The sequence below is a fragment of the Neovison vison genome, chromosome 14, assembly GCF_020171115.1.
Source record: "Neovison vison isolate M4711 chromosome 14, ASM_NN_V1, whole genome shotgun sequence".
In the NCBI taxonomy this organism is placed as follows: domain Eukaryota; kingdom Metazoa; phylum Chordata; class Mammalia; order Carnivora; family Mustelidae; genus Neogale; species Neogale vison.
This window is the reverse complement of record NC_058104.1, coordinates 684861-712373: the sequence shown is the minus strand read 5'-3', so window position 1 is coordinate 712373 and position 27513 is coordinate 684861. Positions and strand designations below refer to the sequence as shown.

Here is a 27513-nt window from a genome sequence, read left to right as displayed (position 1 = left end):
CCAAGTGGGCATAATGGGGCTGCAACGTGGGAGGGTCACAGCCTGGTGCCCAGCTGCGTCTGAGCTCCCTCCCTTCGAGTGGCTGTTCTGGAACCCTGGTCCCCCACCTTTGGCGCTCAGCTCAGCCTACCCCTGGCCTCCTGCCAGCAAACCTTGTCCTTGCCCTGGACTGAGCTGGAGTGTGTTCTGGGCCTTTCTATTTCCGGCACTGCCTGGGCCCCCACCATTAGAGAAAAGGTACTTGGGGTTAAAAACATCTCCAGGGCGCCTGGGTGGCTCAGTGGGTTAAAGCCTCTGCCTTCAGCTCAGGTCATGATCTCAGGGTCCTGGAATCGAGCCCCGCATTGGGCTGTCTGCTCAGCGGGGAGCTCGCTTCCCTCTCTCTCTGCCTGCCTCTCTGCCTACCTGTGATATCTCTCTGTCAAATAAATAAATAAAATCTTTATTAAAAATCTCCAGATCGGCGGATTCCCTAAGTACCAGGTCCGCTGATGATCCCCCAGCGCCACCGGGAGCTCGTCGGAAAGGGCTGGTGGGCCGGCCCAGACTGCTGGGATCAGCAGGGAGCCACTGTTCTCTGGAGCTCGCCAGGTGCACACAGGGCGGGGCCCCAGCGGTGGGCAAGGAAGGGCACAGGCGCAGGGTCCCGCGCGGGCCTGGAGCTCCCAGCTGGCGAAACCCCGCACCCTCCCAACCGGGGCGACGGGGGTCTCGCCTGCGGCGTGCGGACGCTGGCCCAACAGGTGACGCGGTGTGGGGAGCGCCTGGGGAAGATCCCTGCAGCGGTCAGAGCCTGGGCGGGGAGGCCCTTCGAGAAAAGTCTGCGCGGCGGCCCGGGCGGGTCTCGCTCGGTTTTTGCAACTTTGGCCGGCCGAGGGTCCCCGGGGAGGGGGTCCTGACCCAGCAGAAGCCGCTCCCCGCTCTGCACCCACCCGCGGCTTGACGGTCGGCCCCGCGTCCCCTCCGCGCCCAGGTGCGGGGGCTCTCGCGCCCGACTCCCCTGGCGGCCGGCGTGCGCGCTGCAGGGTCCCGGGGCCTGGGTCGCGGAAGGGGCGGGCGGGAGCGGCGGGGGCGGGACGGGGGGCGGGGCTCGCGGCCAGGCCCGGTCCCCGCAGCGCTCAGTCGTCGGCGCGGCTGCTAGCGCGCAGTGCCGGCCGTTCGTGGAGCAGGTGCGGAGCGCGGCGTCTCCCCAGCTCGCGACCACCCGACCCCCGGACACCGCACCCCCGCCCACGGTGAGTGCTCGGACTCCGGGCGGCCGTCGCCGCCGCGCGCCCGGTCCGGCCCCTGCGTTTGCGAACCCCGATGGGTGCGGCGAGGCCCCCCGAGGAGGAGGGCGACGGCAAGTGGGAAGGCTCGCCCCCGGCTGCGGGGAAACTGAGGCCGGCGCGTGCTCGGAGGGACGGGTCCCTGGCCCTTCTGTCGGCCCGCGTCTCCAGGAGCGCCAGAGCCGGCGGGGGTCGAGTGGGGGGGGGGCGGCAGGACGCCCCTCCGACCCCGCTGCCCCATGCCCCGCGGAGGCCGCTGGTGGGTCTGGGCTGGGGACCACCGTGCCGCCCCGCGGGGTTTCCCGGGGGGCAGATGCAGCCGACGCCGCTCCCTCCCTCCCCGCCGCCCGTCGTCTGAGGACCCCCGGTCTCCACGAAACCCCTCGGGGGGCCGGAGCGGTAAAAACAATGCGCACTCACCAGGCTTCTAAGCGGCCCGCAGACCCGCCCCCCTCATTGAGGAGGGAAAGACCTCGACGAAACTGGGGGGCCCCCGAGGCTTCTGTGGCGGGCACGGAGGTGGGTGGCGGGGCGGGGAGGGGCAGAGGGAAGGGATGTGCGTGAGCCAGGCGGGAGGGACGTCGCGGTGGAGACAGGTGAGTAAAGGCGCGGGAGGGAGCCTCGCAGGAAATTCGGACGGAGGGGCCTCTGTTTTCGTTCTAGAAATATCTGGGTGGCCCTTTGCAGTGGATCCCGCGCCTCACAGGGCTTTAGGTCGGACTGCAGAGCTGCTCAAAATGCACGTTCCCAGGCCCTTCCCCAGGGCTCAGGCTGGGACTGGATCTCAGGGAGCAGCACCTGTAATGGGCGCTGGGCTGCTGCTGGGCTGCTGCTGGGCTGTGCCCTGGGGAGCACTGTCTGGGGAGCCATCGGAAGGCGACAGCCGGAAATCCAATAGAAAAAGTGAAGGGGGATGGGCTGGGAAGAGAAGACCAAGAGGGTGACATGGAGACCAGCATGTGGGGCCAGATACCCTGTCACTCCCCCTACACACACAGGGTAGCCGCGGGGTACCCCTGCCTGCAAGTCTCCAGGGACCAAATCTTGGTACAAAGGGTTGTAGTGCTCTGAGATGTTGATCATAAAGTTATTTATTCACTGTGGGGGTGGCCAGGGGCCACAGGGGACTCTAGCTAGGGAGAAAGCCTGGCTCTCTGGCTCAACTGCCCCCATCACCAGCTGCTTTGGTGCCACCTAAGCCCCCAGGTGGGCTAGGAGACAGTGTGGCTCAGAGTCCCTGGCTGGAGTCCAGGCTCCAGGCAGCTCACCCAGCCCCGGGGTGTGAGATGGGATAGGGGGTCCACTTTGTAGGGTTCCCACTTCCCGTTCAGCCTGGGCCTTGGGGTCAGCCAGGAGACAAGGTGGACATGTTCATATTGGCTTGGCCCCCATGCCGGTGTGACATTCAGGTCCTTGGCCAGCCTCACTTTGCCTACTGGACAAGCAGGGCTGGGATCCTGGCCCTGGTGGCCAGGCATGAGCAAGGATGCAGGCCCATCTTGTTCCATGCCGCTGCCCAGCCCAGGGGGACCAGAGACACACAGAGCTCAGGGAAGAGTTCTGCTGGGGCCTGGCAGACAGACGGAGGGGCCCTGCAGCCGGCGGGGGCTTCCTAGGGGTCAGCTGTGCGCTCACACTGTGCAGCTCTGGGCGAGGAGCTGACTGGTTCCCAGGACCAGGCCACTGTGTGCCGCAGTGTCAGTGCCCGAGTGGTGGACCGTTTCCAGGGAAACAGGGCGAGTGTCTGGGCACCCAGAGATGAGCCATCTTTCCCAGACACCTGTGCCCGGATGCCACTTTTGCCCCTGTCCAGTGAATAGGCTGAGGGAGGGAGTGCCACAGAGCCGGAGGCCAACCTCCTTGGGCTCCAGAGCTCAGGATGTGCCAGGAGCTTAGAGCTTGGACACTGAATTTGGAGGTGGGCTCTGTCCCTGGCCACTTGCGGGCTCTGTGGCCTCGCATAAGCTTCTAAGCCCGGGACCTCAGTTTCTCCAGGTAGATGAGGGGAGCAGAGCAGCACCCTCTTTCTGGGGCCGAGATTATGGGGTGGGGCAGCTCTCCCTCTGTCTTGAGCATTTTATTCTCAGGGAGGCTCCCCGACTCTGTAGCCACTTGGCTTCTGCGTCATGTCTGTCTCTGGGTCCGTGAGTCCCTGTAGCCCCTGTCACTCGGCAGACGCAGTTGGCGGTTGCCTTGGCAACAGCTCAAGCACTGGCTGCTACCCGGCTTTAAGGGGCTGCGGGGGTAGCCGCTGCTTCCCCACAGCTAGAGAGGGGAAGGGGGCCCCGATAATCTCACTGCTGATGGCCTGTAGGACAGCACCCCCACGTTGCAGCACCCGCCTCCTCACACCCCCCCCATCTTTGCAGGAAGCCCCCCCTCCAGGGGCAGGCAGTGGTCAGTCTGAGAAGGGAAGGCAGGGCCTCATTTCAGAGTCGGAACCCGCAGCCCTTTCTGTCCCCAGCTCTTGGGCTGCTCAGATGAGACCCTCAGAGCCCAGCATTCCCCAAGGCCCCACAGGACTGGCGCTGGGGCTTCAGGGAGCAGGCTGCATGCTGCCTGGGTGGGCTGAGCTGGCCGGGGGCACAGAGCAGGGATGGTAGCCCTGGGGCCACAGAGAGACAGATGCAGCGCAGGGCAGGGATTCGGTCAGGACTCGGGAAGTGGCCAGCATGCCCGGGCTCCAGCGCTCCCACCAGGGCATAAGGTGCAGAGGAGGAGGGAGCAGGTGTTCCCTAGGGACTTGCAGGGATGTGGACATGATCCCTGGGGCGCTGGCCTGGGCACACTAGGTGGGAGGGGGGATGCTCTCCTGGCTCTCCTGCCACGAACTGCCTGGGAGATCTGGGGCCAGAATTGTTGCACCCAGCTGAGTGCCCACTTCTCTTTCATCAGCAAGGTGACAGTGCTCCTCTGCACAGGCTGGGCCTGCCTTGAGGTTCCCGCAGTGAGTGGACGGGTGAGCTCTGCCAGGAAGGGGGACCAGGGCAGCAAGTGCAAACGTCCTGTGGTACACTGAGGAGAACATGATGTGTGCCATACACCAGGGGCTGGCAAGCCTGGGGCAGGGAGCCCAAGGGGTAGGCACAGAGTGGAGGAGTCAGCCTGGCCCGGGGGTCAGCACTTTGATGGCTTCCAACAGGGGCACAAGGAGACCTTGGGATTTGGGGGGAGGCACAGGTTGTTGGGTGGCCCAGGAGAGAGGTGGGTGCCTGGACCAGTCAGTGCTGTGGAAGATGCCCCGCGGCAGCTCTGTGGTCCCGCTGCCCTTGCCTCTGGGTCTGCAGGGGATCCTGAACCCCCTGGAGGAGGTGAGCCAGTGTGATGGTGGTTGGCAGGGCGGGGGAGACTGCGGATGAGAACGAATGCACACGGCGACACTCCTCAGGGGAGTCCTGGACAGCAGGTTGTTCCCAACTCGGAGATACACACTTCTGGGGGCCTGGGCTCAGCCCTTTGCAGGGCGGTGGATTTGTCCTCCAAGCCTGCCTGTCCGCATTCTGTCTGCACAGAGCAGAGCCCTCAGGACACACAGGCCCTTGCTGCTGAGGTGTCCTCCAACTCCAGGGACACAGCCAGGAGACCCCCCCGGATGGGTGGTGGGTGGGGGTGTGGCAGGATGGGCTGGAGCCCAGCAGCTCCCAGCCACAGAGTGAGGGCTGTGCCAGGCTCGATCAACCAACCTACCAATCAATTTATTGTCACCTCTCGGCACTGTCCAGTCCCCAGCTCAACGCAGCAGGGGTGCCCCATTTTGCAAACAGGCCATGAAGACTTAGACCAAGGTACTGGCCCCAGGTTGCCAGCAGGAGTGCACATGGCCCCCAGGGTGCCCAGTGCCGTCCAGCAGCGAGGGAGGGGGGGCTCTGGGGAGGCTCAGGTGCCCCCTCCTGTGCCGTGGGCAGCCCCATAGGGAGGCAGCGCTCTGCCACCGTCGGTCTGTAGCTGGTTGGACCATTGCTGGTTGTGCAACTGTGGTGGCTGGGGCCAGCATGGCCGAGCTGCTGGCCGCTGGATGTCAGAAGCTCTGCTCTCTGCCCGCAGACCCCCCGCCATGACGACCCTGCTGGAGATCAAGAGCAGTGTGCTCAGGCAGGTGCAGGCGCGGCCATCCTTCCGCCGGAGGACAGAGGGGGAGCCAGGGAGCGCTGGCACTGACCCACAGGAGCCCACCGCTGCAGGGGCTTGGTGGGTGCCCCCCCCCCGTATGGTCACGTGCACCTGGCTGCCCTTCTCTCACTGGCGCCCACTCTCCCGCTGCCCTAGCACTGCCTCTGGGGGGAGCCCAGGAGAGTCTGAACCCAAGGCCTGCAGGGGGCGGGGTCCACGCCTTGGACATCGGACTGAGCCCTGGGACAAGCGGAGACCCAGGCAGTCCCCTCAAGTTGTAGGGGCCGGTGGCTGGCCCTGGGTGGGGGGGCAGGCACATGCCGGGAGCCCTGAGCTTCAGGGAGGACCCACTGACCCTCGGCCCGGCCTCCCTCTGCAGGAAACCTGGGGACGGTGTGGAGTTCTTCGCACACATGCGTCTCATTCTGAAGAAGGGCGAAGGCAGACAGGGCCTTCCCTGCCCCGAGGTGAGGACGGCTGGTGCTGCTGCCCAGTGCAGGGGCACCACGCTGGGCTGTCCCACTGCCCCCCGCCCCCACCCCTGCACCTCAACTCCTCCCCTCCCTGGAGTGGTCCCCACAGGAGGCCCTTACCCGAGCGCCCTCACAGGTCCTCTTACGCAGTGGTTCACCAGCCCCTGCCGAGCCCGTGGACCCCAGCCGTGGCCTGAGAGCCCTAACCCAGGAGGAGGTAAGGGGGACAGGGGTCTGGGTCCAGGGAGATCCAAGAGCACTTCCTGTGTGCCATGCTCAGGTCCTGGGGATGGGCGGACAGCAAAGGTGGTGGGGGTGAGGACTAGAATTCCCCATGGAAGACGGTAAGTCGGGGGTCAGACCCCTGCAGGGCCGAGCAGGTACAACTATATGGATGCTGGGACCCGTCTCTGCCGGTGGGCGGAGCTCCTGGGAGCTGGGATGCCGGGGTGGGGTGGGGGGGAGCAAGGTGCCTGGACCCCCAGTGGCCAGGGCTCAGGGGGACAGGGATGGGCTGGCTGGGACTCAGGGCACGCCCTGCTCCCTGCCCATAGGTGGAGATGCTCTATGAGGAAGCCCTGTACACAGTCCTTTACCGGGCGGGGACCATGGGCCCTGACCAGGTGGACGACCAGGAGACCCTCCTGGGCTACTTGCAGCAGGTGAGTCCCACTGGTTCCTTCCTCCCTGCTGGCCCAGCCCGGCCCCTCCCTGCCCTGCTCTCGGGAGAACGGAGCCCACTGTCTCTCCCAGCCCTGTTCTCTACCTGGTGTTGTCCCCCTCACCCAAATAATGCAGGCTTGGCCCACATACAGAACACCCCCCCACACACACGTGTGTGCCCAGGCAGACATGCATACAGGCTGACTGGCATCCCCGGAAGGATGGGGCAATGGACAGACACACGGACACACAGAGGATGTATAGATAGACAAATGCATCTTTCTCCTCTCCTGTGTGGCCCCCAGGAGACTGGGCGGCTCTTTTTTGGGGGTACCTGGGCCCTCACACCTGCCCGTCCTCTACAGGTGTTTGGTACAAGCTCCGACGAGCATGCCAAGGCCATTGAACGCGTGAAGAAGGCCAAGGTGGGGCCGCCACGCAGGGTGGGCAGACGCTGACCAGCCGCAGGGCTAGGGTTTGGGGGTGGAGAGGGCACAGCGTGGGGCCCTGTCCTGGCCCCACAGATCCTCCCTCAAGCGGCCCCTCGGCACCCTCGGCCCACAGGCCCCCACGTATGCCCTGAAAGTCTCTGTCATGCGTGCCAAGAACTTGCTGGCCAAAGACCCCAATGGTGAGTGGGGACCAGCTGGGAACTTGGCTGTGCCCGGGCCTGGTGGCTGTGGAGGGCCGGGGGCAGCCTTGGGCCGGGGACTGAGGTGCCTGTGGCGTCTCAGGCTTCAGCGACCCCTACTGCATGCTGGGCATCCTGCCGGCCTCGGGCGCCCCACGGGAGCCAGGCCCGCACAAGGAGCAGCGTTTCAGCTTCCGCAAAGGCAGCAAGCGTGGAGGCCCGCTGCCGGCCAAGTGTATCCAGGTCACCGAGGTCAAGAGCAGCACCCTGAACCCCGTCTGGAAGGAAAACTTCTTCTTGTAAGTCCTTTTTTGCAGCCGGGCAGCGGTGGTGGGAGTGGGGACACGGGGGGCTGCTACGCCAGGACGCGTGCTGTCTCAGTGCCTGCCCCAGCGATCCGAGGACGGGCTTCCAGAGAACGTCACTGTCTCAGAGAGAGGTGCTGGCCCCAGTGGCCACACGGTCAGGATTCACGTCCAGCCAGTCTTAGAAGCTGGAGCTTCTAAGGGACAATCTAAGGATTGTCCCTTCCTTGGCCCACCAGCCCTGGGCAGAGGCTCGTTCTGCAGCCTCTGGCCATCTCTCTGTTTCCTCATAGTGAGATCGAGGACGTCAGCACAGACCAGCTGCACCTGGACATCTGGTATAGGCCCTGGGGCCCTGCGGCGCAAGGGACATGCAGTGGGAGGGGACATTCAGGGCCCAGCCAGGCCCCAGACAAGCAAGGTCTGCCCCCTCGCCCGCCCCTAGGGACCATGACGATGATGTGTCTCTGGTGGAGGCGTGCAGGAAGCTGAACGAAGTCATCGGCCTGAAGGGCATGAGCAGGTAGGACGGGGGGACCCTGGGCCCCCAAGACATGGGCCAACAGGTGGCGGCTTCCCGGGGACCCCAGGTGGGCATCTACCCTGCTTTGCTCAGGTATTTCAAACAGATTGTCAAGTCGGCCCGTGCGAATGGGACAGCAGGGCCCACAGAGGACCACACGGATGACTTCCTGGGGTGTCTCAACATCCCCGTCCGGGTGAGTAGGGGCCAGGGCCTGTTCCCCCTGGGGACTCTGCTGGTGGCTATGTCCTGTGATCCCCCCAAGCCTCTCCCATCCTTCTTGGGCTGGGTGGGGGCCTTATGCGGCAGAGGAGGGGGAAGGAACAGGTTTCTGGGGTGTCTTGTGTCCAGGCACCCCTGAGTGCTCACTGTGTGCCAGTGGCCTGTGTTCAGTGGGAAGCAGAGGTCTGTGGGAGGGACGGGGAGGAGAACTGCCGGTCTGCACCCCCTTCTCTCAGGAGGTGCCTGTGGCTGGTGAAGACCGCTGGTTCAAGCTGGAACCGCGCTCCAGCGCCTCCCGAGTGCAGGGGGACTGCCAGCTGGTCCTAAAGCTGATCACCACACAGGTGGGGAGCTTCGGGGTCCCTTGCCCTGCATCCTGGCCCTCCAACCCTGCTGGCAGGCCGGGGCAGGGCTGGTGACTGGCGGGCCCTGCCTTCCAGAGGGACACGGGCATGAGCCAGCGTGGGCGGTCGGGCTTCCTGTCCTACATGCTGCTGCTGAGCCGTCTGCTGCAGTTCGAGCACCGGTCCCAGGAGGTAGCCACGCCCTAGGGACCGGGGTGACCTGGCGCCTGGGGAGGGAGAGCAGGGGAGGCTGGGCACCGGGGGCAGGAGGCGATGGCGTCTGCTCCTTCCGCTCACGTCTGCCCCCCTTCCCAGCCGGACTCGAGCAGCTGGCGCGGAGAGCTCAGCGGGCCCGCGGCCACCGTGCTGTGTCTGCACGGCGCCCAGAGCAACCTGTCTGCGCTGCAGCTGGCGGTGCTGTGAGTGGGCGGGGCGAGGGGAGGAGCCGCGAGTGGGAGGGCTGCGCTGTCGGGGGGCGGGATAGGGACGGGGTTGTGGCGGGAAAGAGGCGCTGCCAGTGGGCGGGCTAAGAGGGGCGGGCCCGGGAAGGGGCAGGGCTGTGGGGAATGAGGTAGAAAGTGGGCGTGGTCTTGGAAGAGGTGGGGCATGGTGGGGAGGGCCCCTGGGGCGAGGAGGGGCTTGAGAAGGGGTGCTGTGAGTGGCAGCAGCTGAGAGGGGCGGAGCTGGAGGGGTCTTGTGGGAGGGGAAAGAGGCGTGCTGTGTGGTGTGTGTGGACGCGGATGGGCGGGCAGAAAGGGAAGGCGTAGGAGTACTTTGAGTGGGAAGGGGTGAAAGGGGGTGGTGCCAGGAGGGCACTGTGGGACGGGAAGGGGCAGTAGAAGGGGCACAAGGGGTCTCCTGGGGGGTTACCTCCTTGACTCTGCACTGACTGCGGCAGGGCTGGCCCCCACAGGCACTGGCAGGTCAGCAGCCGCCACCATCAGACCTGCACCCTGGACTATGGCTACCTGCTGGGGCTGCTGGAGGACCTGCAGGCACACTGGGAGGAGGCGTCATCCCTGCCCCAGGAGCAGGTGAGAGCGCGCCCTCGTCCTTGGCTGAAAGTGCTGTTCCTGGGGGTGTGCCCTGGGCTGCTTGTGGGCTGGACAGACAGGCACATGGCCTACAGGGTGGTGTGAGCTTGAAAATAGACTTCGTGGCCCAGGGCAGAGCAAGACTGGGCACTGCTGAGATCGGGGGATGGGGTGGAATCCCAGGAGAGGGAGGTTGTACCCTTCACTTGGCTGAGGGGCCAAGGCAGTGGGCTCTGGCCACTGGCCAGGGAGAACTGGTGGTGCAAAGGCCCTGAGGCTGTGGGAGATAGTATCAGGGCCAGGCCTGTGGATGGCTGCAGGAAGCCTTTGCAGACGGGCTGCTCCCCCACCCCTACCCGCGGGGATGGCCGTGACAGGGTCAGCTCTGACGGGCCCTGTGTGCCTAGGAGGAGAGCCTGGCTGACAGCTTCTCTGCCTTCTCCGAGTTCGGGCTGCGGCTGCTGCGCCAGTTGCGAGACTATTTCCCAGCCACCAACAGCACAGCCGTGTACCGCCTGGAGCTGCTGTTGAAGTGGGTGCCGCCCCGGTGCTGGTGGGGCAGGGGGGGGAATGCGTGGGACTGGGGTGGCCGCAGTCAGCAGGTGGCCCCTGTCCAGGTGTCTCAGCAAGATGCAGCTCTTCCAGCCGTCCTTCGAGAGCTGCCCCTTCGAGACGGAGCTGAACATGGACATCGCCGCGGCCCTGAAGGTGTGTCCTACCCCCAGTTGCCCACCCCGCCCTGGCCCCTGGCTCGGCTTGCTCTGCCACTCTCTGCTGCCCTTTTAGCCTCCCCCGTTCGTCACAGCGTCTCGGTGACTTGTCTTGCAGAGAGGCAACCGTGAGTGGTACGACAGGCTCCTGAACAGCAAGAGTCCTCGGGAGCAGGTGCCGCTCAGGGAGGGCCTGGCCACAGGGGCGGGGTGGGGCAGGCCGGGCCCAGAGGTCATGTGAACCCCGCTTCCTTGCAGCCGGGGCCGCAGCGCCTCACCGGGCTGGTGCAGCTGGCTGACGCTGTCTACGAGGATCTGCAGTCCTGCTATGGGGTCTATGCCAGCCTCTTCCACAGGTGGGGCCCTTGCCCTGGCCCCTCGGGGATGCCGCCAGGCCGGGCGTGGGGCAAGCAGGTGTGTGGGGTTTGTTCCGCAGCATCGTCGAGATCGACTTCTTCACCCTCACCTTCCGGCAGCTGGAACGTCTGGTGAGGAGGGGAGTGGGGAGAAGCCCCCTGGCTGGGAGGGTGCCTCGGTTTCCTTTTTGCCTGCAGCCCCTGACTCCACCATCCTGACAGGTGGCCGAGGAGGCGTGGGTGCTGACGGAGGAGCTGAGCCCCAAGTTGACCCTCGAGGTGGCCTCGGGGCTCTTCGAGCTGTACCTGACCCTTGCCGACATCCAGGGCTTCTGGAGCAGCCTCCCCGGCCGGTGGGTGCCCTGCCCAGACTCTCCCCTTCCCTCCACCCGCCCCCACCTGTCTCTGTCCACTCTTTGCCTCCCAGACCCATCCCCACTCCTCCCCAGCCCCCCCGCCCCCCCCCCGCCCTGGCTGTCCTCCAGCCTCCTCTAGGGGGCCCCTGGGACAGGATCCCAGGGGCCTTGGAGGGAGGGCACCTGGGCTTTGCTGGCTCCGGGTGGCTGAGTCAGGGCGAGCTCTGTCGGGCCCCCGCTGCAGTGACAGCCGCTCCCTTGCTCTGGCTGGCATCCACGCCCCCTTCCTGCCCGCCGTGAAGCTCTGGCTGCAGGTGCTGCGGGAGCAGGCCAGGTGCAGACTGCAGGGAGCCGTGGACGCGGACACAGTGAGTAAGACCCAGGCCCGAGGCTGCTGGGCTCCGCCAGGGCTGCCCTGCCACCCAGGCCTCCTCCCGCCCTCTTAGCTGGAGCCCACGGATGCCTCCTCCAAGCACAGCAGCTCCGCGGCCACTGCCAGCCTCTGCTTCAGTCACATCCAGGAGCTGTGGGCCCGCCTGGCGTGGCCAGACCCGGCCCAGGCCCAGGCTCTGGGCACCCAGCTGAGCCAGGTGTGCGGCTGTGGGTTTGGGGAGCGTGTGGGAGGGTGGCAGCAGCAGCAGCGGACGCAGCCCACAGCTCCCACCCCTCGTGTCTCACCCTAGGACCTGTGCGAGGCCACCCTCTTCTACACAGAGCTGTTGCGGAAGAAGGTGGACGTTCAGCCTGGGGCCGCGGGAGAGGCAGTGAGTGAGCCAGTGAGTGGGCTGGTGGCCAAGCCGGGGCAGGGTGGGGGCTGGTGGCTGCGTGGGGCCAGCGCAGGGCTGCCCGCGCACTCACCCACACCTGGCCTGCCTCCCAAGCTCTGCGTGGTGCTCAACAATGTGGAGCTTCTCCGCAAGGCTGCTGGGCAGGCTCTGCGGGGTCTGGCGTGGCCGGAGGTGACCTCGGCGCTGGAAGGGGGGCTCCCGCGGCCCCTGCTCAGCTGCACGCAGGCCCTGGACGAAGACCTGCAGCAGGAGGTCCAGACCGTGACCGCGCACCTGACCTCCAAGGTGGGCGGGCCGGCAGGCAGGTGGGGGAGCTTGCTGCTGGGTGCCCTGCCACGGGGTGCCGAGCGCTGCCCTCCCGCAGATGGTGGCCGACATCCGGAAGTACGTGCAGCACATCAGCCTGTCGCCGGACTCCATCCAGAACGACGAGGTGAGTGCGCGGCCCGGCGAGGGGGCTGTGGGGGACCCGTGGGCGGGCTGGTGCTGAGGGTGCTGCCTGTAGGCTGTGGCCCCGCTCATGAAGTACCTGGACGAGAAGCTGGCCCTTCTGAACGCGGCGTTGGTCAAGGAGAACCTGAGCAGGTAGGGCTGGGTCCGGGGTGGGGGGGTGGGGGGTGGGCAGGGTGCGGCCCGTGGTGCTGTAGCCGATGCCGGGTGTCCCTGCAGGGTGCTGGAGGCCCTCTGGGAGCTGCTGCTACAGGCCATCCTGCAGGCCCTCGGGGCCAACCTCGACGTCTCCACGGACTTCTACGGCCGCTTCCACTTCGCGCTGGAGGTAGGGCCCTGGGGAGGAGTGGTCCCTGCCGGGGCGCCTGGACTTCCAGGCCTGAAGGGGTCCTCAGGGATCCTGGCCACCCCGCATCTCCTGTCCGCCCACCCACTGTGTCAGCAGCACCTGGGCCCCTGGGCCTTGGCATTCTCCCCCGCTGGCCCGGGGCTTCAGAGGGGCGTGAGGCGTGAGAAGCGGGTCCACCAGTCTCAGCCTTGGGCCCCCGGACGGCTGTGCCTCTGACGGCTCTGCCTTCTTGCCCTGCCCCAGGCCCTGGTGAATTTTTTCCACGCGGAGGGTCAGGGTCTGCCCCTGGAGAGCCTGAGGGACGGAAGCTACAAGGTGAGGCCTGGCCTGGGGTCCTCCGGCCAAGGGGGGGTTGTGCGCGCTGGGGCCCGTGCTCAGCGCCCCGTGCGCCCCGCAGAGGCTGGAGGAGGAGCTGCGTCTGCACCAGTGCTCCACCCGCGAGTGCATCGAGCAGTACTACCTGGACAAGCTCAAGCAGGTAGCGAGGCCCGGGGCTGCGTATTCGGCCTCTCCCCGCGCTCCCCGCTTCCCAGCCCCACCCCCAGCCTGGTCACTGGCCTGAGCCCTTCCACAGAGGTCCCTGGAGCAGAACCGGTTCGGGCGCCTGAGCGTCCGCTGCCACTACGAGGCGGCGGAGCAGAGACTGGTGGTGGAGGTCCTGCATGCCGCGGACCTGCCCCCGCTGGACGCCAATGGTGAGGGGGCGGGGCGCCGGCGGGGGCGCGGCTGAAGGGCTGCCGGGCGGCGGGGCTCACGGCCGCTCCTGGCTGCGCCCTTCAGGCCTGAGCGACCCTTTCGTGATTGTGGAGCTGGGCCCGCCGCACCTCTTCCCGCTGGTGCGCAGCCAGAGGACGCAGGTCAAGAGCCGGACGCTGCACCCCGTGTACGACGAGCTCTTCTACTTGTGAGTGTCCCGCCCCGCCCCCAGCAGTCCTCGCGCGCCAGTCCGGCGGGCTCCGATGACCGCCCTCCGCCCGCAGCTCTGTGCCTGCAGAGGCGTGCCGCCGCCGGGGCGCCTGCGTGCTGTTCACGGTCATGGACCACGACTGGCTGTCCACCAACGACTTCGCGGGGGAGGCGGCCCTCGGCCTGGGCAGCATTGGTGGCATAGCACGGCCGCAGGTGGGAGGGAGCTCGAGAGCCAGGCAGCCTGTCACCTTGCACCTGCGCAGGCCCAGAGCCCAGGGTAAGTGCAGGTCCGGGGTGGGGGAAGAGGGCTGGCTGGAGGTAGGGGCTCACGGCCCCCCACCCCACCCTCCCCCTGCCGGCAGTGAAGTCAGCGCTCAGAATGTTGGAGGGCCGCACCAACAAGGAGGCGCAGGAGTTTGTCAAGAAACTCAAGGAGCTGGAGAAGAGCATGGAAGCAGACCCCTGAGCCCCTCCATGGGTCCCCTCGTCGTCCTTATCCAGCCCCGTGGTCAGCTTTGTGCAGCCGGGGCGCGCTCCCCCACCCCACCGTGTGGTGTGCATGCGCAGCTGGCCCTCCCGCTCCTTCCTAACCTGACCGTGTCCATGTGGTGTGTCCTGTGAACCCCGTGAATCCATCCAGCACCCCCCATGCCAGGTCTGGGGGGCTGACTTGGTGGGGCCTGGCCAGCAGCCATGCCCCTGGACGCAGAAGAGAGCAGGCCTGGCCATGAGGTGAGCTTCCCCATCTGCCAGCTCAGCCCCCATGGCCCCACAGCAGGCAGGCACCGGTTTGAGAGCAGGGTTGTCAGTGGGGTGGCTTAGCTCCCCAGGAAATGTTAGGCCATGTCTGGAGTCAGTTTTGGTAGTCCCAACTACAGGCTGGAGGAGGGGCTACTGGCATTAGTGGTGAGACCAGGGGTGCCCCGAGCAAAGGTGCGCCGTTCTCAGATGTTACCAGCGCCATAGTAGAGAGCCCGTCTTAGAGGAAGCTCTGTCTTCTCTTCTGGGGCTGGTAGTGTGGCAGGGCCTTGTGGGCCAAGAGGCAGGACAGCTTGGGTTTCAGTCTGGACCAAGCAAGGTGGCAGGAAACTGCTCCCAGGGGCTCTGACAAAGGGGAGGGTGGGCACCCAGAAGTCTTTACCCAGAGGGTGTACAGACAGGTTTGTTTAAGAAATGCATAGGTCTCCATTCACCACCTGGCTCTGAGGCCTGGGAGAGGGTCCCCTGGCATCGCTGTGAGGCTGGGGACGTGACGCAGTTGGTCCGTGTAAGGAGCTCTGTGCTGGGCACGCAGCTGTCCAGCGTATTCTGTGTCTACCTGCACCTGCCCATGCTAGACCAGCCTCACGCCTGGCACCCCACGGTCCACACCCTTCGCAGGCAGGCCCTGCCTCACTGCATACTCCTCCCCCACAAGCCTCCCCAATCCCCAGACCAAGTGCAAAGAAACAGGCTCACACTGGGGTCTCCTTGGCCCGCAGCTTCATTGGGAGGGCTGGACAGCCCCAGAGCGCAGCCATGTCACATGCATGGGGACAAGAGTCTGGTGCTGCTCAGTGCTGTGAGGGCTGAGGTTACTAGGCCTATCTGTGTCCCCACAAGTTCTGCTGTGTCTCCAGTCCTCATTGCTCCGCCATGAAAATAAACGTGTGTGCAGTGTTTAGTCTCTCTGCCGTTTCTTGATTCCTTCCCAAATCTCTGCGGGGGCCTTGGCCTTTGCCCCTTGCTCAAGAGGACTGTCCTCCTCAGGGCAGCTGCTGCTGCCGTGGTCTCCTTCGTCCTCAGCATCAGGGCCGTGCCCCTCAGACTCGTCCTCGCTGTCGCTGTCACCGCTGTCTGCAAGCAGCCTGGAAGGGACAGGTATGTTCACCGAGGGCACACTCGCACCACAAAAGCCCAGCTGAGAGAAGATTCAGCTGTTCCCTGGGAAGCCCAAGGACCTACCGGGTGCCAGCCACTGGCCTGTTGGGGTTTGCAAACTCGAGCCCAGAATCCACGTCAAAAGGATCTGAACAGAGGAAGCAAGCAAGAAAGGGATGTACAGGTGAGCTCAGAGCACAACCGAGCCTCCCAGGTGCTGGGGCAGGAAGGCCTCACCCCTCGGCTTCTCAGAAGGAGGTGTGGCATGCCTGGATGGTCCTGGCTCCCAACCAGAGGGCTTGCATCCATGCCAGGCCTCACCGATTTCCTCCTCCTCGGGGCGCTCCTTGGCGTGGGCCAGGAACTCCTGCTCGGCCTGGAGCACCTCCTCCGCGCTGCTGCAGGCTGCATACTTGTCCAGGAGCTGGCGGTTCAGGTCTAGGAAGCTCTCGCCCCACTTGAACTTCCGCAGCAGAATGACAGCAAGGTCCGAGAAGCCTGACGGCGTGGACACCAGAAACCCAACAATGCTGACAATCCGTCTCCCATCCCAAGTGTATCCCCAGGACCCACTATGCCATCCCCACACCTGAAACTCCCCATCAGACACCATCCTACAGTCCAGATGAGCCGCTCGCTCGCCTCTGCTGTTCACAGAGGCCCTCTCACGGGGCTGACTGCCCGAGCCTCCACAGGGAGCATGTGTTCTCTGAGGGCAAGGTGAGGGGTGACAGGTGGCACTGGAGTCTTGGCCTGTCCACCTCGACCGCCCCACACATCCTCACGCTGCTCGCAGGAGATGGTGGAAAACACAGCTGCCGGCGTGGCCAGACTCAGCGGTTCGCCGGCACTCACCCAAGATGCAGAAGGTGGCGGCAAAAGCCTCCACACAGGACAGCTTGCAGGGCCGGCCGTAGTTCACAGGGTTGGCGGCGACTAGGTGGGGCAGCAGCCGCAACTGGCTCCCCCGCATCTTCCCGAACGGGGTCTCATCCAGGCGGGCCCAGGAGCAGTCGACCACAGCGACCCCACTCTGTGCCACCAGCTGTCTGTCGGGAGCAGGGGAGGGCTAGGTTCTGGAGACGACGTCCCTGGAGACTGACCTCTCCAGGGATACTAGAACGTCATTCCTCCGCCCCCAAACAGCCCCAGCAGCGTGTGTTCCGGCAGCAGACTCCTTTATTCACTCAACACACGTTTACTGATACCTACTAGGTCCTGCGGGAGGCAGCGGGGGCGACCTAGACACGCACGCCTCGCGGAGCCCCGCAAGAAAGATGCGACAGGGTCCCGCCCACTCCGCCATCCCCGGGCCCTGCTCCTACCTGTCTGCGGGGGACACGTACTGGGAGCCCACCGGGCTGAGCACGACGCCGCCGAACCTGTGGCCCAGGCGCAAGCAGCGCACCAGACCCAGGCGGGCCAGCTTGCGGCCGGTACAGCGCCGGGGGTCACAGTGGCCCAGCTCCCACATGGCCAGCGTGCAGGGTAGCCGCGCCGGGCCCGAGGAGGCCCCGTCCCCAGCCGCCTCTGGTTCCACGGACGCTGCACGGGGGCGCGGAAGGATACCGAGGCTCAGGCGCAGCTCGTGAGCTGGCCCCAGACCCCGGCTCCCCGCCCCGCGGCCCCCGATCGCACCCACTCACCGCGCAGCGCGGCGCCCACCTCCTCGGCGAAGGCCTCCAGGGAGCGGCCCGCGGGGTGCCGAGCGCGGCTGCCTTCGGCCCCCGGCCTCCGCGCGGCCCTTCTGCGGCCCATGGCAGGCAGCGGGTCTCCTGACACCTGCGGATTCACAGCCCCGCCGCAGGTGAGCCACGAGCGCTCGCGCAGGCGCCGAGCGCCACTTCCGGCCCGGCGGCGCCCACGTGACCGGGCAGCGCCCACGTGACCCCGCGCGCGGCGGAGCGATGGCGCTGGGGCTGGCCGGTTTTCTGCTGCTGCTGGGGCTCGCGGCACGCGGTTAGTGTCCCTGCGCTCCGGGGCCCCTCGCGTGCGCCGCCCCCCGCCTCCCGCGCGCCTCCTCACCTCCCGCATCACCGCAGGGCCCGCGCCCGCCGCTGCCGCCAAGATGAAAGTGGTGGAGGAGCCCAACGCTTTCGGGTGAGCGGCCCCGCGGGGCGCGGCGGGGCGCGGAGGGACAGCCCCGAGCCGGGTTGCCGCTGACCCTGCCGCTTCTCGCAGGCTCAACAACCCGTTCCTGCCCCAGACCAGTCGCCTCCAGCCGAAGAAGGACCCTTCACCCGTGTCTGGTGAGTGCGGGGCCCTGGCCGCGCCCATGGGGGCGACCAGGGAGGGGAGCGGGTACCCGGCGCGGGTGGACGGGGCAGCCGGGGAGGAGGGTCCCTACAAGGGCGCGGGGCGCGTGCATTCGCTTGTCAGCCGCTCAGTCTTTGAGTGCACCAGCGTTAGTATTTCCAGAACGTTCTAGTACCACTTAAACAGGTTGCCCGGATGAGTTCGCTTTAATTTTTTTTGTGGAGGTGATTTCCGTTAGCCTTTGGGCACTGACGTCTTTTGTGCTTTTACGTGCCTAAAGGTACAAGGAAAAACGTGCATTAATGTGTTTTGGTGTTTTCTGCTGCTGTTTTTTAAAACGTATCTTTTGCCCTTTTTTGGGCCATTTTTCAGCGCGAGCTACACAGGTTTGCTCATTTGGTGTTGGGAGTCACTGTGTGTCTTCCTGGTGGGGAGTTCCACCGACCTCCACGCTCCTCACTTGATGCTTGGTTTGTTAGAGAATGGCGCTGCATTTCCGTAGGTCAAACGTTCTGTTTAAGTTCGTTGGCTACTAGAAGCAGTGCTGTGCGGAACATTCCCCGTCCGGACTCTTCCTGAGCCGGGTGCACGGTTTCCTAAGGCAGGATCCCAGAAGTGGGGTCGCGGGGTCGGGAAGCAGAGACCCAGTAGTGTTTTTTATTGAGCATACTGTGTGATAGCGTGTGTGGTGGGAATGCAGAAATAAGCAAAACATAGAGCGTTTGTTCTCCAGGAGGTGACAGTCTAATGCGGGGGGGGGGGGGGGAGTGTGTGCGCGTGTGCACGGGGATAAACCAAGAAGTAGGGGAAGTGGGGGATGCTTGATGATGAGGATTACTCTGTAGGTGTGGAAAGCAGAGAAAGATACAGTATGTGTGTGAAGATGTGAGTGTTGTTTTGGTGATTGCCATTTTATTTTATTTTTAACTATTCTTAAAGTGTACACGTTGTGGGGCTCAAACTCATGACCCCAAGATCAAGAGGCATGTGCTCTAGGGACTGAGCCGCCGGGCGCCCCTTGGAATTGACATTTTAATTAGGGAAGTCAGGAAAAAGCTGAGAGAGGACATTTTGGTCCGAAGCTGAAAGAGGAAAGGACGTGAGGCAGGGATGGGGGTACTTGGGAAGAGGGGTACAGCAAAAGGGGGGGCCCAAGTCAGCAGGGTTGGGGGTGTGTGGGATGAAGTAAGAGGGAACAGATGTGACAAGTCTATTCCTGCCTTTTTTTTTTTAAGATTTTTATTTAGTTATTTGACAGAGAGAGAGATCACAAGTAGGCAGAGAGGCAGGCAGAGAGAGAGGAAGGGAAGCAGGCTCCCTGCTGAGCAGAGAGCCTGATGTGGGACTTGATTCCAGGACCCTGAGATCGTGACCTGAGCTGAAGGCAGCGGCTTAACCCACTGAGCCACCCAGGCGCCCTATCCCTGCTTTTTATTACTAAAAGTATCAAAAAGAGAAATGGAGAAACGGGACCGTGAACACCAGCGTGCTCTGGGCCTCCGTGAACGTTTCACACTCACCTGGTCTTCCTTTCCGTTACCATTTTGAGAAAAGCGAGTTTGAAACCAGGTTATAGACGTTATGACATTTTGTCCCTAAATAATTCCAGTATGGGTCCCCCAGTCCCCCAAATTAGCCAGTGTGTAATGTAAGCAGTCCACGTCCCCTGGTTGCCTCAGTGCCCTCCACAGCTGACCCCCATCCCAGGATTATTCAAGGCTCACACGTGTTTTTGGTTAGTCAGGTGTCTTGTTTGTTTGTTTTAAATAATTGAGTTTTTGTGCTCGCTTCGGCAGAACATATACTAAATAATTGAGGTTTTTTTTTTTAAGATTTTATTTATTTATTTGACAGAGATCACAAGTAGACGGAGAGGCAGGCAGAGAGAGAGAGAGAGAGAGAGAGATAGGGAAGCAAGCTCCCTGCTGAGCAGAGAGCCCAATGCGGGACTCGATCCCAGGATCCTGAGATCCTGACCTGAGCCGAAGGCAGCGGCTTAACCCACTGAGCCACCGAGGCGTCCCAAATAATTGAGTTTTGTTTATTTTATTTTATTTATTTATTTGATAGAGAGATCACAAGTAGGCAGAGAGGCAGGCAGAGAGAGAGAAAGGGGGAAGCAGGCTCCCCGCTGAGCAGAGAGCCCAATGTGGGGCTCGATCCCAGGACCCTGAGACCATGACCTGAGCTGAACGCAGAGGCTTAACCCACTGAGCCACCCAGGCGCCCCAGGTGTCTAATTTTAAATCTGGAACAGGTCCCTCTACCCTGTACCTCCGTTTAAAAAAGGCCTTCATGGGTGCCTGGGTGGCTCAGTGGGTTGGGCCTCTGGCTTCTGGTCAGGTCATGATCTCAGGGTCCTGGGATCGAGCCCCTCATTGGGCTCTCTGCTCAGCGGGGAGCCTGCTTCCCTCTCTCTTTCTGCCTGCCTGTCTGCCTACTTGTGATCTTTTTCTGTCAAATAAACAAAAATGTTTTAAAACAATAAAAATAAAAAAGACTTTCATGATCTTGGGTTTGGAGGAGTCTGGGTCAGTTGTCTTAGAGAATGAGCCTCCTGGATTGGTCTGGTTTAGGTCATTTGCCTTGTCCTCCTTCCTTTGGCGTGTGCTCCATGAGTGGGAAGATAGCTGGGGAGCGAGCTTAACTGAAGTCAGGTGGTCAAGTCCAGCAGTCTGGACACGGATCCTTCCTAGTAAGACACGTGTGGCCTCATGTGGGAGGTCAGGGTTTGGCTGTGGCACAGCGTGGACAGGGTCTCTCCAGGGTTGACACAGACTTCTGCCTGTGCTCTTGGTGTGTGGGCTTCAAGCTGTCCCTGGGCTTGGAGCGACCTCTGTGCCCAGGAGTCTCACGCTGTACCCCATGGGAGGAGGAGAGTGCGTGTCCGCTTTCTGCCGCTCTCGTGCCTTCTGCATCTCCTAGCTGACTGTCTGACAGGGAAGACCCTTCCTCTCCCTTCCTTTTTCTTTTATTTTTGAAGATCATTATTGGCTCAGACTGAAACCATTTTTATGGGGCTTACGTGTGACAGTTGCTCACGTCCATGTCCTGGCTACCCAAAACAAGGTGGAGAACAGGTCTGTCACCCAGAAAATGACCGTGTTCCTTTCCAGATCCTCCTCCTCCCTTTCTGGTGTCTGTCATTGTGGACGGGTCTCTGTGCGTGGCCTGCAGCTACATGGCGCCCCAGCACACAGATGCCCGTGTCTGGTTGCTTTCTGACCTCGTGTTTCCGGGAGTCCTCGTGCTGGTGTTTCAGTGCTCTTACTTATTGGTGCATATAAAACTGGAGCCTGAGTATGGCGCGTAGTTGATTGTGTCATGCGTGTATGTCCGTGTCGTAGTCGAGGTGATGAAGCAGAGCTGGGTAGGCGGTGGGAGAGGCTGCGTGATGGTACATGGACTGTGGACCTGGAGTTTTGCAGCTTCTTGTCTCGTTATTTGAAAAAGGATACGCATGCGTGTGTGTGTGTATGAAGGAAGACCCATGTGACTTTAAGTTTCCAACTGAAATGTAGTACTGCAGGGCTGGGGTTTTTTCCCCCATCTTTTTCTAACATTGAAAAGCTGGGATCCTTAATTACATAAGTACGTCTACCGACTTACTCCCTTAATTATATCAAATAGCTTTGGGTTTATAATAATAGTAGTACCAGTAACCATGAAACAAGAGGGTGGTGTTGGAGTTTTGATGCAGTTCGTTTTAGGGTGTATCCAACCAGAGATGGACCTCAGAGCTCTGGGCTACAAGGCTGACCACATCTGCATCTACTAATCACTTTGATGAGCACTTGGGGAAATGTTTCTGCCTGTGCTCACTGGTAGTGCCTGATGTGCATTTTTTCCACCAAGGATTTTCGCTGAACTTTAAAACCGTTTTTATTTTTTAAGATTTTATTTATTTATTTGACAGACAGAGATCACACGTAGGCAGAGGCAGGCAGAGAGGAGGAAGCAGGCTCCCTGCTGAGCAGAGAGCCCGAGGTGGGACCGGATCCCAGGACCCTGAGATCATGACCTGAGCTTAAGGTAGAGGCTTTAACCCACTGAGCCAGCCAGGCACCCCTAAAACTGTTTGTTTTTAAGGTGGTTTTTTGTTTGTTTTTAAGATGTATTTATTTTAGAGAAAGAGCTCACGAGCAGGGTTGGGGGGGAGCTAAGAGGGGCAGAGGGAGAGAATCCGGAGCAAACCCCTCACTGAGCGCAGAGCCCCACATGGGGCTCCATCTCACAACCCTGAGATCGTGACCTGAGCCGAAATCAAGAGTTAGACACTCAGCAGATGACGCCCCCCAGGCGCCTGAGTTTTGTTTGAGTTGAACAGTTTTGTGATAGGGCCTGGTGGGAGCGTGTGGGAGAGCGGCAGGAAGGCCTTGGAGAACGCCGGTCCCGCCGAGGCCGTCCTGCTGAGGCTGATCTCATAGCTCAGATCGTCTATAAATCTTTCCATGTGGACGTCCTAAGGGCATAGCCACATTATTTTTGTCACACTTAGGAAAAGATGAGCACTGATTCTTTCGGTAAAAATCCATCTGTGCTTCGGGTGTCTGATGGTCTCCCGTGTTCAGGAGCTGGTTTGTGCGAGTCCGTGTTCTCTGTGTCGTGGCCTGCTGGGCTGCGCGTCTGGATCTAGAGCTCCGCCCCCTGTTTCCTCACAACTTCTTTTTTTTTTTTTTTTTTTAAAGATTTTATTTATTTATTTGACAGAGAGAGATCACAAGTAGGCAGAGAGGCAGGCAGAGAGAGAGAGAGGAGGAAGCAGGCTTCCTGCTGAGCAGAGAGCCCGATGCGGGACTCGATCCCAGGACCCTGAGATCATGACCTGAGCCGAAGGCAGCGGCTTAATCCACTGAGCCACCCAGGCGCCCCACCTCACAACTTCTTTATTGAAGAAATTGGGCCATTTGTTTCCCACATTCTGAATTTTGTTCACTGCGTTCCTGTGGAGCTTAAGAGTCTGGATTCCTGTTGGCTGGAGGAAAGGCCCTTTTGTTTTTCTCTTTCCCGTCCTTAGTCTTTCCCGCCTCTCGCTCAGGCCTGACCGGTGCCTCCGAGCCGCATCAGTCCCTCCACGCTCCTTGCCCGGCGCCCCTCTGTCGGTCGGGGTGTCCGCTGTTGCCGTGGGAGATGAACGAGGTTCCTGGCTGGGCCTGCCCGCCCACGCTCTGCGGCGCGCAGTGGGGGCGGATTTTGGCAGAGGCTCTTCTGCACCCGTTGAGGCAATTGGGAGTTTGGTGTCTTGAGCCGTTTATCCAGCAGCAAGCGTGAGTCCCTGAATGCGGAGCCGACCTGTATCCTTGCCGTGAGCCCCCCTCAGCCGTGACGAGTACATGTTTTATATACTGATGCATTTAAATTGCTGTTTTTGACCTGCTTTTCATTTCCAGAATGTCAGTCTTTTCTGTTTTCTGCGTGACTGCTGCGACTCTCGGTTCCTGTTTCCCGTTCCTCCCTTGAGCACCTGTAGTAGCTGCTTTAAAATTCTCTTCTGCCTTCAGCATCCGCGCCATATGCGGCTGGACCCGCCGGAGTTTTCCTTTTCACTCAGGCGCGGGTCACAGTGCCTGGGCGCTCGCACAGCTCGTGTTTCTGGAGTGAGTTCTTGACATGGGCACAGCTGTGCTCCTTTGTGTGTTTTTTGTTTTCATTTTTTTGGTTTTTTTTTGTTTTAATTTTTTAAATTAACATATGATGTATTATTTCCTCCCAGGGTGCAGGTCTGTGAATCATCAGGCACATCTCCCAGCACTCACCATAGCACGTATCCTCCCCCACGTCCATCACCCAGCCACCCCGTCCCTACCCCCAGCCCCCTGGCAGCCCTCAGTTTGTTTCCTGAGATTAAGAGTCTCTTATGGTTTGTTTCCCTCCCTGGTCGTATCTTGTTTCATTTTTTCCCCTCCCTGCCTGCCCCCACACCCCACCCTGGCTCTCAAATTCCTCATATCAGGGAGATCCTATGATAGTTGTCTTTCTCTGACGGACTTACTTCACTCAGCATAATCCCCTCTAGTTCCATCCACCTTGTTGCAAATGGCAAGATTGCATTTCTTGTGATGGCTGCGTAGTGTTCCGTTGTATGTATATACCACATCTTCTCTATTCATTCCTCTCTTGACCGACATGTAGGTTCTCTCCAAGTGATGAAGTCTTAGAACATAGGTGAGGTTCGGTGGGTGAGGTCTGGAGCCAACAACCAAGAAAGAATTCGTGAGACATCTTTGGTGCAAAATGGTGGTTTATTGAAGCTTGGGGACAGGACCCGAGGGCAGGAAGAGCTGCTTGCCCTCGGGCTGTGAGGGGTGGTCCCTTATATGCTTGCAAGTTGGGAGGGGGTCAGGGATGGCCTAAGTCTCTAAGGAGTTTTGGCAGCAAGGTTTCCAGGGCCTTGAGGGGCTGGCTGTTGTTGGGAAAAAGATTATTCATTAACAGAAATAAAACCTGTGTTGTGAGACCCCTTAGCTGTGTATCAGTGGGCCATATGGTCAGAAACGTCTGTCAGCACTGTCCTGGGCAGTTCAGAGATCGTTTCATAAGGAGTTGGTAAAGCAGACTTCAGGATCCTGGTTGGGGGTCGGTCAGGTGAGGACTGCCCTTTGCCCTTAGCAGAGCCTTAAGGGGGAGGCAGTTGAATCCCTAGAGGATGCCATGCTGCCTGCTTCTAGGGCCTGTCAGTGGGTTAGGGAATTCAGCAATCTTTCTTCTGCCTTGTTCCCCACATCATTCCCCTCTGAACAGTTTTGACCCTTAACTCTTTGAGGTTGTTGAGGGCAGAAGATCTCATTTTCCGTAACTTTTTCCTGCTGAAGAGAGGTGTAGAGCTGTCCCTGCCCGCGGTCAGCACCGCTCAGTTGAGGAGTGCGCGGGCGAGCTACGAAAGACGGAGGCAGCTGAGTCCTGCGCTGCCAGCGAAGAGGTGTCTGTGTGTGGTTCAGGATCGTCTGTCATCGGGACAGACATCGTTGCCGCCGCGGAGTCTCGGCCCAAGTGGAGAAACACTGAAGAAGGTGACATTAGGATTAGCAAGGCTGTAAGAACGAGAAGTCCGCAGAGGAGATGGTTAATTGCTGACCGTAGTCCTCCTTCAAACCAGAACTTAACCGATGCCTAAGAGAGAGAGAAGGCTCCTGTAGAGCCCCTGTCTGGGCGTTCGTGTCTCTCGTGAGTCCTGTGCCATTCTTGGTGATCTGGGGGGTATGCACAGCATCCCGCCCTGACGATGGCGCCTGCGCCGCCCTGCGCGGCCGTTTGGACACGAGAGGTCCTGTCCTGCAGGACTGCCGCACCTGTGTCTCTTCGATACCAGGAAGGGAGATGGCGTTCAGTGACCCACTGAGCACCTTCACGGGGTAGTTACGAAGGACATCTCCCTGCTGGATACCACCTCTGGCCTGCGGAGGGAGCAGAAACGGATGGGAAGTGATGATACCATTTAGAAACATCATGTCCCTCTTGGCTTTAAATTGGGGAGATTCGCCGCGGTAGTGGGGGTTTTGGTAATGCGTCCGTGACTTCGGGCAAACCCTAAGGCGCAGCGGCCTGTGCCCACCTTGCTGGAAGCCGGGGCCCCAGGTAGTTCACGTATCCAGTGGGTTCCGTTTGGCACTGGCCATGTGACGCTGGGTCTCCTTACCTGGTCAGTGGCAAACCAGTTGGTGGCCGGGAGCGCTGTTACGTGGGGACACGCTTCTGATGCTGGCCATCCCAGGCATCGTGTGTTACTTGTACAAGTATCATGTGTAGGATGTCTTGGCTCCCAGCATAAAACTGCCTTGTGACTGAGCTGTCCCGTAGCGGCTGCGAGCCACCAGTAAGTACCCCAGGTTTGATGCACGCCCTGCTCGGGACCGCGACCGGTAGGGGTTTCTAGCTGCGGCCCTGGTTGGTGGGGGTTAATTGGTGGGTTTGTGAGGTCAGTTAGGACTTGAATAGTTTGATATGAGAAGGTTTGATTACGTCCTGGTGTCTTACCAGCTGTGGGCCAGGAAGGAACTTGTTGATTACTGACAGCTTTATTCCGACATGCACTGTCCCCTCATATTGTTTCTGAAACACAGTCACGTAGAGGGTGCCGGTCTGTGCGCTGCGAAGGGGAAACCCACCAGGGTAGCCCCGACGTACTGGCCATGGCATGGGCATTCCCCATGCCCAGTGCCTCATTTCATTTCACAGCTCAGCGTAGTGCTGTGCCCTCTGTAGAAAGGAGCTGTCAGTCAGGACAGGCGGGAGGAACATAAAGAGAAGAAACACGCCTTCATTTTCATTGAAGAGCACTCTTGTACGGGTTCGCAGGAGAAAGAAAGCCCGCGGTCTGCTCACCGGGCTCCCGTGCCAGAGGTGCAGCCTTTATTCTAGGTACCCGAGCCCGTGGAGCATAGCCTTCCTGCTTTACCGCAGTGGGAGTACATGGATACCCAGTAGGACCTTTCCGTTTTGGATGTAGGTTTGCTGTTCTTGCCAACTTCCAGTTTTCTCAATAAGACATGCCTCTGGGACTCGCACGGGGTGGGGTTTCAGTTGTAGTTAAGTCAGGTTTGGGGAGTAAATGATTAGTAGATACGTGGAGTAACTCATGAAGTAAGCCAGCTTCCAGTGAGTAATTCAGTAAAGCATTAGAATCTTCATGTAATAACAGATCTGCAGAAAGAAATGGCTGAGAAAGGGCTGAGTCCCCGAGGTGGTTTCAAAGCAGTCCTTACCCTGGGACGCCTGAGTGGCTCAGTGGGTTAAGCCGCTGCCTTCGGCTCAGGTCATGATCCCAGGGTTCTGGGATCGAGTTCCACATCGGGCTCCTTGCTCGGCAGGGAGCCTGCTTCTCCCTCTGCCTCTGTCTGCCTCTGCTCACTCGCTCTCTCTCCCTCTGTCTCTGACAAATAAATAAATAAAATCTTTAAAAAAAAAGAAAAAAGAAAGCAGTGCTTACCCTGAGAGGTCCTGATGGCAAGAGAGTGACCCGATTTTCCTGGGTTCTAGACTGAGTTTAGCAAGGTGGCGTTTTAGAGTTTGATCAGCCTTTTCTACTTCCCGGAGGATCGTGGATGCAGCCTGAATGTGGGAATTATTTAATTTTTAATGTTTGTGCTGTTTGTTGAGTTATTTGAGCAGTAAAAAAAGGACGATTGTCACTCCGGAGAGATCAGGGAAGGCCGAATCTAGGAATAATGTCCCACAATAGCATCTTAGTTACCTCTACGGCTCTTCAGTGTCCCCGGGAAAGGCCTCGACCATCCAGTGAAGGTATCAGCAACACTAATAGAAACCTGGAGCTTTTGCAAGATGACCTTTGTGTGAAATCAGGTTGCCAGTCCTCTCCTGGAGAGGATCCACGCCTTTGGGCTGGTTTTAAGAGAGCAGGAGGTCGAGCTGCGCCTCCCGGATTTACCTGGGCCCAGACAACACAGGATCGGCAGACGTGTTTTTTTTTTTTTTTTTTATTTGACAGAGAGAGATGACAAGTAGGCAGAGAGGCAGGCAGAGAGAGAGAGAGAGAGAGAGGAGGAAGCAGGCTCCCCGCTGAGCAGAGAGCCCGACGCGGGACTCGATCCCAGGACCCTGAGATCATGACCTGAGCGAAGGCAGCGGCTTAACCCACTGAGCCACCCAGGCGTCCCGGCAGACGTGTTTTTTCACGGCTTTTAGGTTTACTCCATCAAATGTATTTTTATTTATTTATTTATTTTTAAAGATTTTATTTATTCGACAGAGATCACAAGTAGGCAGAGGGGCAGGTGGTGGTGGTGGGGAAGCAGGCTCCCCGCTGAGCAGAGAGCCCGATGTGGGGCTGGATCCCAGGACCCTGAGATCATGACCCGAGCCAAAGGCAGAGGCTTTAACCCACTGAGCCACCGAGGTGCCCCCAAATAGATTTTTAATTAAATGTTTTAAAGCATCTTTGCCCAAGTG

The 27513-nt window shown here is 60.9% G+C and overlaps 3 protein-coding genes across 3 annotated transcripts in view; 2 read left to right on the top strand and 1 right to left on the bottom strand.

Annotated features, from left to right (window-relative positions):
• Positions 1 to 1167: 1167 nt before the first annotated feature.
• BAIAP3 (BAI1 associated protein 3) lies at positions 1168 to 15154 on the top strand. The gene is made up of 34 exons (XM_044233056.1): positions 1168 to 1235; positions 5313 to 5456; positions 5758 to 5845; positions 5988 to 6068; positions 6406 to 6513; positions 6880 to 6939; positions 7079 to 7145; positions 7249 to 7444; positions 7744 to 7788; positions 7896 to 7973; positions 8067 to 8169; positions 8432 to 8539; positions 8636 to 8731; positions 8855 to 8958; positions 9453 to 9573; positions 9981 to 10105; positions 10191 to 10281; positions 10402 to 10458; positions 10542 to 10639; positions 10720 to 10771; positions 10862 to 10992; positions 11240 to 11363; positions 11442 to 11585; positions 11679 to 11771; positions 11877 to 12068; positions 12148 to 12216; positions 12289 to 12368; positions 12453 to 12561; positions 12826 to 12897; positions 12980 to 13060; positions 13157 to 13277; positions 13363 to 13486; positions 13563 to 13768; positions 13854 to 15154. Exons 2-34 carry the CDS (start codon positions 5323 to 5325, stop codon positions 13955 to 13957), a joined length of 3462 nt encoding a protein of 1153 aa, XP_044088991.1. The 5' UTR covers positions 1168 to 1235; positions 5313 to 5322; the 3' UTR covers positions 13958 to 15154.
• Positions 14957 to 17138, bottom strand: TSR3 (TSR3 ribosome maturation factor). Its single transcript, XM_044233058.1, has 6 exons — positions 16998 to 17138; positions 16677 to 16896; positions 16207 to 16400; positions 15673 to 15849; positions 15436 to 15499; positions 14957 to 15338 (listed from the first exon to the last, which is right to left on the bottom strand). The coding sequence occupies exons 1-6, from the start codon at positions 17107 to 17109 to the stop codon at positions 15152 to 15154; spliced, it is 954 nt and encodes a 317-aa protein (XP_044088993.1). The 5' UTR covers positions 17110 to 17138; the 3' UTR covers positions 14957 to 15151.
• Positions 17139 to 17247: 109 nt separating this feature from the next.
• Positions 17248 to 27513, top strand: part of GNPTG (N-acetylglucosamine-1-phosphate transferase subunit gamma) — a 28585-nt gene continuing 18319 nt past the window's right edge. The window contains exons 1-3 of the mRNA XM_044233614.1: positions 17248 to 17310; positions 17394 to 17451; positions 17533 to 17600. Coding sequence (XP_044089549.1) covers positions 17259 to 17310; positions 17394 to 17451; positions 17533 to 17600 — 178 coding nt within the window. The 5' untranslated portion in view covers positions 17248 to 17258. The remainder of the gene's footprint in view (positions 17311 to 17393; positions 17452 to 17532; positions 17601 to 27513) is intronic.

What these genes read in the sequence shown, in the direction of transcription:
- TSR3 (XM_044233058.1), bottom strand. Translation starts at nt 17,109, where the DNA reads ATGGGCCGCAGAAGGGCCGCGCGGAGGCCGGGGGCCGAAGGCAGCCGC. An exon ending in GGTGGGCGCCGCGCTGCGCG is followed by an intron (nt 16,897 to 16,997) that starts GTGAGTGGGTGC and finishes GCCCCCGTGCAG; the next exon opens with CGTCCGTGGAACCAGAGGCG. An exon ending in AGGCCAGTGGCTGGCACCCG is followed by an intron (nt 15,339 to 15,435) that starts GTAGGTCCTTGG and finishes TGTCCCTTCCAG; the next exon opens with GCTGCTTGCAGACAGCGGTG.
- BAIAP3 (XM_044233056.1), top strand. Translation starts at nt 5,323, where the DNA reads ATGACGACCCTGCTGGAGATCAAGAGCAGTGTGCTCAGGCAGGTGCAG. An exon ending in TCCGGCAGCTGGAACGTCTG is followed by an intron (nt 10,772 to 10,861) that starts GTGAGGAGGGGA and finishes CCATCCTGACAG; the next exon opens with GTGGCCGAGGAGGCGTGGGT. An exon ending in TGGAGCAGCCTCCCCGGCCG is followed by an intron (nt 10,993 to 11,239) that starts GTGGGTGCCCTG and finishes CCCCCGCTGCAG; the next exon opens with TGACAGCCGCTCCCTTGCTC.